The 9,063-nt window shown below is 36.5% G+C and overlaps 2 protein-coding genes across 2 annotated transcripts; both read right to left on the bottom strand.

Moving 5' to 3' along the window:
• Window positions 1-2,333: 2,333 nt before the first annotated feature.
• On the bottom strand, window positions 2,334-3,953 carry LOC124419377 (nuclear export mediator factor NEMF homolog). The gene is made up of 2 exons (XM_046948538.1): window positions 2,738-3,953; window positions 2,334-2,669 (listed from the first exon to the last, which is right to left on the bottom strand). Exons 1-2 carry the CDS (start codon window positions 3,913-3,915, stop codon window positions 2,471-2,473), a joined length of 1,377 nt encoding a protein of 458 aa, XP_046804494.1. The 5' UTR covers window positions 3,916-3,953; the 3' UTR covers window positions 2,334-2,470.
• Window positions 3,954-7,220: 3,267 nt separating this feature from the next.
• LOC124419194 lies at window positions 7,221-8,006 on the bottom strand. The gene is made up of 2 exons (XM_046947804.1): window positions 8,001-8,006; window positions 7,221-7,958 (listed from the first exon to the last, which is right to left on the bottom strand). The coding sequence occupies exons 1-2, from the start codon at window positions 8,004-8,006 to the stop codon at window positions 7,221-7,223; spliced, it is 744 nt and encodes a 247-aa protein (XP_046803760.1).
• Between the last annotated feature and the right edge of the window lie 1,057 nt (window positions 8,007-9,063).

The following is a 9,063-nucleotide window of genomic DNA, read 5'->3' as shown; positions in this document are numbered from 1 at the left end:
TACCGGGAAATGACGAGGTGTCGTAATCAACGTCAATGACGTGATAAATTACACTAGTTCTACCTAAACCCTCTTTGGAAAACGATGGAAATGAGTTGATCACAATTTAAAGTTGTTGTTTCTGAGTTTCGCTAAGTGGTCTCTGGTCTGAAATGCTCGAGGTATCCTGTTTCAGAATTACAATCGGAAGAATGGTTTACTGAAGTTTGTATGTCAGGGTGTTTAATCACTTCAGATAAAGAATTATCTAAACTCGAATGTGTATTGATTGGTGGAATTTTTTGGTTCTAGTCGGTGTTGGTGTATGTCGATCGGGTCGGATTGCGTGCACTTTTCGATGCACCGGACCGCAAGCTTCTTGAACCAGTACAGTGTGTACTGGTTGGCTTATAGGCATTGGCTGCTCCGCAACCATAGCAAAATACACGTCTTTCTTCAAGACAATCTTGGAATCTATGACCCGATTTCTGGCAATTCCAGCAAACGAGAGAAATTGCAGAAATTTCTTCGTCTGATGTTTCGACATCATCTTCATACATCTCATAGATTTGGAAAGTCAATGCTTTTCCCTACATCTTGCATGAAGAATTGCCATTTGCGACATATGTCGCAGAGTTTGGAAATTGAATTTATTTCCAAATTTAGCAACTCATGTTGAATTTCCGGTAGTAAATTACGGTGTAAAATTTCCACTAGCTCCCGTTCAGGAAGAGGAATCCTAAGGCGATCGGAAATATCAATTATGGCCTCATAAAACAGGTCGAAATCCTCTCCTGGTTTTTGTTTCCGGTCACGAATCATTTCATGAAAATCTACGTCAGTGCGCGAATCTTTGTATTGTTGGCGAAGAGCACTGCAAAGATCTGGCTACACGATTCTCCGAGCAGCAGTGTGGTATCGCCAAAACCAGTCAGATGCTTTGGACTCAAACAGAGTCGAAATATGGTCACAAAGAACCTCAAAATTCCCACCCAAAGTTTGCTTCGTTAAAGCTTCAGCTCTATCTCTCACTGGGATACCCTTACAGTCTCCAGTAAAACGTATCTTTCAATTATGGATGATATGTCCTACCTTAAAGACGAATTTGTTGTCGACGCATTACTAACTGTAGTATTTTGAACCGAAGGATTTCTATTTGCTGGTAAACCTAACAACTGTTTCAGAGTTTGTTGCTCTACGGCTGGCAATGTTGGAATTTGTGGGTTTTGATTAGAAACTGATGGTTGAATTTGTGTTGGGGTATTACCAGGCGATTGTGCACTGAGATTTAACCTTTGGAATACAGCTTCAATGTTGGATTCTATTACTTTTGTCAAATGTTGACTAAGGGTTGTAAGCATTACGGCTTGCTGAGCACTAACCGTAGCTGAAACCATAGACAGTAGTTGGTCCCGTTGACCTTGGGAAGAACTAGTTGACATAAAAGAAAGATTTGGATCTGTAGGTGGAACGCTATTGGAACGATTATTATCGTATTTTAAAGCCCTTTGAGCCTGGGCACGCGCACGAGTCACAATTGTAGGTGGATTTTGTGTATTAACATTACCAGTAGTTGACGGTCTTTGTGGTTGGGTTGCCTTTAGTTTGCCTTCTCATACCGGACAAACTATATTGTTTTTAAAATACCTCGAAATAGTCTAATTAAAAATGAATATCAAAAATTCCTTTTAATAAACAAATAATATTTTAACGCATTAAATGTTCGAATTTTCAAAAGGTACAAAATTTGTATTCTTAAATTTTTAATAGTTAAAAAATATAATTTGAATTTTATTTCTATGTTTAATGGTTTGAAAGATACAGATAGTACCAAAAATGTACTAATATACCATTTTACCCCCTTTTTTCTACTACAACTACACAACAACTACCCTTTTCCCCCAAATAGGGTTAAATTTCAAAAAAGTGCCAGACACCTATCCCCTAACTTTTCAAACATATGACGTCACAAATATTTTTTTATATCTACATTCGTTTAGAAGATATTGAGAAGATATGATATTACGTTTTTACCCCCTTCATATTCGAAATCCTTGCTCCGATTTTTCTGAAAAATTTATATTAACTTAGTGAAGACATACTTGCGTACCAATTTTTTTCTACGATGACTCCTTCTACTTTTCTCCATTAATTGTATGGGGACAACGTACTGTGCGTCGCTCTTTGCTTAACCAAATAAAATTTGACGAAATTGACGAAACTCTCTTAAGAACATTATAGTTTGTCACATAAGTTTTATATGTATTCGCACAGTTGCTTAAGCTAACTTAAACTAGTGTATATTATAGTTAGGCCTTAAATTTGTTCCGAGTAATCAAAAATAACTTTCGAGATTAATTTAATTTTAATCCATAATCGTTCACCCAAAGATTGGACCAAAATATATTTATAATATAGATTTATTCTTGATTTTAGAATTGTATTACAACATAACAAAGGCAATTTGTTTACAGATATCCACGAAACAATATTATTTTTTGAACTTTTGTAACTGTGGAGCGGACAATTTTACTTTTCCTGGTATGTTGCGAGCCAAGGCTTCATCTCGAATACTCTTTAGAAGATCTCTTTCTCTTGGAGTGCACAATTTGTCCTTTGAAAACATAGTTAGAGCTGTTTTTGCTGCCCGACCTCGTTTTCCGGTACCAGGAGTAAGTTTAACTTTAAACCTAATATTAATATTAAAAATTAAAAAATGAGATTTAATGTTAATAATCAAACAAAATGCAATACATACTTGTAATTTTGAAGAGATTGATAGGGAGCAACTACTGGTATAACAAACAACAACTCATCTTGATCGAATGGTTGGCCAGTCAATGAATCAATCATTTCAACATCAGCACCAGTTGGTGCGTCATCCAAATCCTCCACTTCCCCCTGGATTGATTTCTGTTCACTTGGATGTTTTAATTTGATATTGGTCATTGAGAAATATTCCTCATCTTGCTTTAAATCAGCTGTGATTTCACTATTTTTGCCAGCAGATTTTAAAATTTGCATACGCAGTTGTCGTTCTTCTTCATCTTGATCCTTGTATTTGGCTCTAATCTTTTTTAGTTTGCCCTTTTGGCCACGTTTAATTATCTGAGACTTGTTTTTGTTTTCACTATCATCGGTGGACTGTTGTTTTTGAAGCTTCTGATCCTGTTCTTTTTGATATTTACGATCTTTTTCGTCTTTGCGTTTTTTAGAATTTTGTTGTTGTTTTCTACGAGGAGCAGCTGCTGGGATAATAGTGGACTCTTCTTCCTCCTCAACCGAAGATTTGTTATCATTTTTGCTACATTCAGTTTCATTTAACACCTGATAGGAGGTTATCAATTGATTTTTTAGAGATATCCGCCCGGTATCGTGTTCAACTTTAACATGTGTATCTGGAAATTCGATATCTTTCTGTAGGGTCAATTTTTTAATTTCTTTTTCCATATCTTCATCATCATTCTTGTCATTGTACCTTTCAAGGTCAATATCTACCTCTATAATGTCATCTAACTTTTCGTTCTCTAAATTGGTTATTTTTAATTGATTTTCGTCTTGGTGTTCTTGTTCTTCTTCAAAACTTCGTACTTTCCGCTCTCCACGATGATTTTCAATAAAGCTGTCTTCCAGTTTAAATAGCAAGCTAAGGCCCATAATTAAATGACAGGATGGCAAAAAGTTTTTCTTTCCACGAATCATAAAGCTACCAGTACCTAAGTACTCACCCGTGGGAGCAGTTTTGCTTACTTGGTTACTGCGCACCCAATAAGCGTTTGTAACAACTTTTGCATCCCACGCAACACTGTATGAAATAGCCATAGTACCAGCTTCCAATAAGGTTTTTGGAGGTACTTCACCCCCAGTTGGGTTTCGAACAACGACACTCGATGCTCCCTGAATCTCAGCATGTACGTAAATATCATTTGGACGCATGTATCTAAAAAATAAAAAAAAAACATCATATACAGTGACTCCAACATATTAAATAGCACATGTCAATATATTTTTAACCCTGAGAGCAAAGTAAATCTTGCTGAATAAACCTAGCCTAATACATTAAATCAGTTTTTCAAGATATCATGAAATCTAGCAGGGTTCTATATCCATGTTCAGGAATAAAATTGCGCTACTTAAACTGCGTCCATAAATCCTTTGGACAAAGTGAAGTAGGGCTGAGCAGTTGAATATGTGGTGGGTGTCATAAGGACCCTGGCCACATGCAGGGCATTCGTTGGGGAAGGCACTGTCATACGTTACCAGTAGGCATTGAGCCTGTGGCTCCATCCCGATTAAAGTAGTGCCAGAACTCCAACTACGACAATATGAGGTATCCTGCGGCCGGGGAATTTGTGGCGTCTTTATGAATGTCATTCGAAGCTGCCGTATACGAGGACTTATCCAGTGGATCCTGCTGATCCTTACTGACATGCCTTGGGAAAGCATCCAACTGATGATAAAGTTTGGATGACTGAGAAGACATTCCAGGAGGATCTGTTTAGTCAACATGACGTTGTGTTCATTGAATGGTAGAATCTTCGTTTCCAAACTCTACGAACGACTGACGGCCACTCAGATAATTTACGATCGATCTCTTTTTATAGTTGGGCATGGTATGGCAAACAATTCATTGCTTCGCCATTTCTCTTTCTGGGTGTTCAATGAATTGGGGATGACATCCTTCTTCGTCGGGTTGGAATGAGATCGAACTGTATGCCACAACCCACTAACACCCGAACTCTGTGCATGATGGACGTTGGAGGCAATAACTAAATCACTGAAGATGCATTCGGTAAATTCTCAGGAGCCGTGCCAGTTTATTTTCTTTTGGCTTACGTATTGACGGCGTTCGGAGAAAATAAAATCGTTCGATCCAGCCAAACGATTGTGGGTAGGTGATCTGATCCCAGAGAAACTACGGATCGCCATGTTGCGTTGTTGATCAAACCAGCACTCGCAATGGTGATGTCGGGCGAGCTAGCGCAGATACCTATAATCCGTGTGGGTGCATCATCATTCAGGTTGCAGGAAGGTGGAGAATGTTGTATCCGTTACAACTTTGCAGACTGGAATTGTATGTCAGTTTCGTCTCCTGGACCGGAGCGACCACGATGTTATTGTGCTGCATGTAACGGGTTATTTCGAAAATTTTGTTTTGGAGGTAATTGCATTCGAATCCGGTGTGCAATCGAATGTGTCACGGCAGGGGAGAGGTAATGTCATCTTCCTATGCTACCCCTCCGCATAGGTAAGATAAGATAAGATGACGATGTTGATGTCGATGACTCTGTTGTTGTGAGCAGCAAGGGCGACGAAATTTTCATAGCACTCTCGATGTTGGTTAAGTCGGGGAATGTAGATATTATGTCATCAATGTTGATTAAAAACAGGTTTGGCTATATTTGACTTTATAACAGCGCGAAGTCTTAAGGTCTAATCAATCTGCTTTAAAATAAATGTTTAACAACAACATATATACACAATATACAACATTTTTGATTGAACAGTTTTTTTTTTCAATCAGTTGCTAAGATTAAAGGTATTTTCCTATAGGGGACCTATATTGGAGTATATAATTTCACGGGGCATAAAACTAGGCCTGAAACAAAGTCCATATAAGTCCTCGATTCGTTTCGTATCGAGCAACATCATATGAAAAATACGCACCATCGAAATTAAATTCGATTCGAATTATATTTCGATCACAACTGCGGTTTTATCTACCATTGTCCGCTGACTATACATTTCATGACTTAAGTCTGCAAAAGTTCGACAGTGGCAGAGAAAATGCTCTGTGCTTTCATTTTCCTCCTCATCATCAGCTGGTACTGAAATCATTGTGAGTTGTATCCACTGAGCATGTATACCACTGGCCAGTATTCTGTTATGACCGCTATAGGGTTTCTGAGATTGGATCTTGACAGGTTTAGAGCAATGTTTGTCCGTATATCTATTCTAGGCCAGATTTTCTTGGTTTATAAGCAGGTGGGTTCATTTTCATATTTTCTGTTAGCGATTGAATGCAGTTTGTCTGCAATAAGCTGTTTTCCTTTCACGTAAGGTATGTAGATGTTGCAGAAAAATTCATTCACTTATAAAGTACTAGAGCGTCAGCACATTTGTTACCTATAATTGATAAAAAGTCCTTAACCTTAGTATGGGAGGCTTTCCTTCCTTTAGGGATAAAGACGACTTTATATACTGTCCATTTTTTAGGAACGTAGGATAGTCTGAGACATGCATTGAATATTTCAATGAGGCATGGCTCTATGTTCTTCTGTAGGTTCGCTGAAATAATTTCATCTGGACATGAAGATTTAAATGGATAGAAGGTTTTGACCGTTCTATGCGTCGTACTGTTATCGGGATGTCCATTATAATAAACACATTTGCTTTATATTTTCAATTCTGTGGACAGTCAGGTTCTTGACAGCCTGGATGACAATTCGTAGTCCACGTTCCATCGCCTTTCTGAATATAGGATGGAAATGTTGGGTTTGACGATAGTACAATACATAAAACTAACTTGTGCAAAATTTAAAAACGATAGCTTATTTAATACTGTTCAAACCATACAATACTTATTCATAAAACATAATCTGAATATGACAAAACTTAAGTCTAATATATAACCCAATATTTTTCCCAACTAGCTGACCCGACAGATGTGGTCCTGTCCATATTAGAAAAAATGTTTGTGTTCGATTTGTGAGAAGCTGTTTGAATTATGAAAAAATAGTAAAAAGAGACAAACAACGTACTTTTAAATGATAATTTTTATTTATGTAGGTTTGAGGTGTGTTGAAATGAAATTACATTTGATTTGAAAATATGTACAATATATGGTGTTATATTTACATTTTGATTGAAAGATCGATGTTTAGGAACCAATTAAAATAAATACTTTTTTCTGTTGCTTTGCAGTGATATCGTAGTTTCCTTCATTGCAATGCTTTATGATAAACGACATTTCTAGTTTTGTTACCGTAAATAAATAATGCTGATGGTGCGTAAATAAATAATGCTGATGGTGTTCCGACACGGGAACAGGCGACATACAATTGAAGCATGGATTTTCAAGGTTACTGCCGCAAACACGCAATGACTGCCCTTGAGATTTATTAATTGTCATAGCAAATGCAAGCCGTACCGGAAACTGCAATCGTTTAAAATCGAATGGCATGTCGGTCAGAGCAATTGGGATCCGTGGTATCAAAACGTCTTCTCCTTTGTACTTTCTTTTAAGTATTGTTGCATCGATGACGTTGTTCATCAGGTTTTTTTACCGCAAGTGGGGTGCCATTACAAAGACGTGGTTGGTTTATGTTTCGTAACATTATGATTACCGATCCGACTTTCAGTTGGAGATTGCGAGGCGGTAATCCGGGTAATTCCAGCGAGTTTAAAAACTCGGTTGGATAGTTGACAACATCATTTTTGGAAGTAACGGAATCCACCGATTTGTATGTCATCAATTCGACAGCAATTTCACTTTGAATCTTAAAATTCAATTCGTCGACATCAATGTTTTTCGCAGCCAATATAGCACGTTCGCTCAACCAATCATGATTTTTGTAATTTTGTGCAATGTTTGGAAATACCTTTCGGATTAGCTCGGATTTTGATTCGGTGAACTGACAGAAACCGGGGGGAAATTGAATGCAACCGGTCGAAATGTCAACCGGGATTTTGCCGTTGCCAATGTCCAGCAATTGTTTGGAAAATGCTTCTCCAGATTGATCGTTCTGCAGCTCGACACGCATGTTCACAGTCAATTTGAGTTTCTTGACGTGTTTCCACAAAACGGACGACTTCAAAGATGCATTAAGTTCATCGTCTGGCGTTGACCGTGGAATCACTGGCAATGTTTGCCGAAAATCCCCTGCCAACAAAATCATTGCACCACCAAAACGGCTTTGATTGTTTCGTAAATCTTGCAAAGTTTTATCTAATGCCTCCAAAGACTTTTTATGCACTCTCTATAATATGAACAACAAGTGTTTATATATTACACTTTTTACTTCCATTGGCTATTCTAAAATATGAGCAGCTTATTGTAAGTAACTTTTGTAAACTATTGAGAACATTTAAAAAAAAGACAAATCCGTCCAAACGTTCCAAGATTTTAGATAAATCGATAAATCTTTCAGTAAAACTTTAAATTTGATTACTACGAACATGTTTTAAAAAATTTTGGCAAATCGGTGCAGCCGTTTTCCGATTTTAGAAAAATCGAAAAAAGTGGGCGTGGTAAATTTTTCTTTCAGTAAAAACTTAAATTATATTACTACGATCATTTAAATAAAAGATTAGCCATATTGGTGCAGCCGTTTTTCGATTTTAGATAAATCGAAAAAAGTGGGCGTGGTCAATTTTTCTTTCCGTAAAAACCTAAGTTGGACTATGACGAACATTTCAGTAAAAAAATTGTCCAAATCGGTCTAGCCGTTCTCAACTGATGCAATTACCAACGAACGACAATTGTTTTTTATTTATATAGATTTTAAATAAACTGTTCGTATTTGCTGGGATGGACCAATATTGACATTGGAAAACAATAACAATTATGAATGCATAGTCGGGCATGATCGACCATATGATACCTACACCAGTGAGTATGTTCAAAATGAGGATTATTTTTTAAATAATAAAGCATTTAAATTATTTTTTACCTTAAAGCTTGGTATTCTGTTCAAAATTTCACGTGAAATTTTTAAAAACTTCATAAAAAAAATTGTAATGAAAATGTTATGGAAAAATGTTGCCGAATTAGTACTCTGTTTGTATTGTTGAAAAACATGTGAAATGTTTCTAACAACATTTTTTCAATTGCATGAAATAATCTAGTTAGTTCACGTGAAATTTTATTTACAGATCTTGGTCCGTGTAATATTCATTATATAAGGAGTGAGATCAAAAAATTCTTAACATACATATATGTTTATAAAAAAGAAACCACTAAACTTACAGCTTAATTTTTTTTTCTTATTTGATTCAAATTATTATTACAATTTACAAAAAAAAATATTTTTATAGTTTTAATCACTAGTGATGAAATTTTGAACCCTTTTCGGAAACCCTTCC

The sequence above is a fragment of the Lucilia cuprina genome, chromosome 4 (assembly GCF_022045245.1).
Source record: "Lucilia cuprina isolate Lc7/37 chromosome 4, ASM2204524v1, whole genome shotgun sequence".
In the NCBI taxonomy this organism is placed as follows: domain Eukaryota; kingdom Metazoa; phylum Arthropoda; class Insecta; order Diptera; family Calliphoridae; genus Lucilia; species Lucilia cuprina.
Note: the sequence above shows the minus strand (reverse complement) of the source record. Positions and strands in the feature narration are given on the sequence as shown.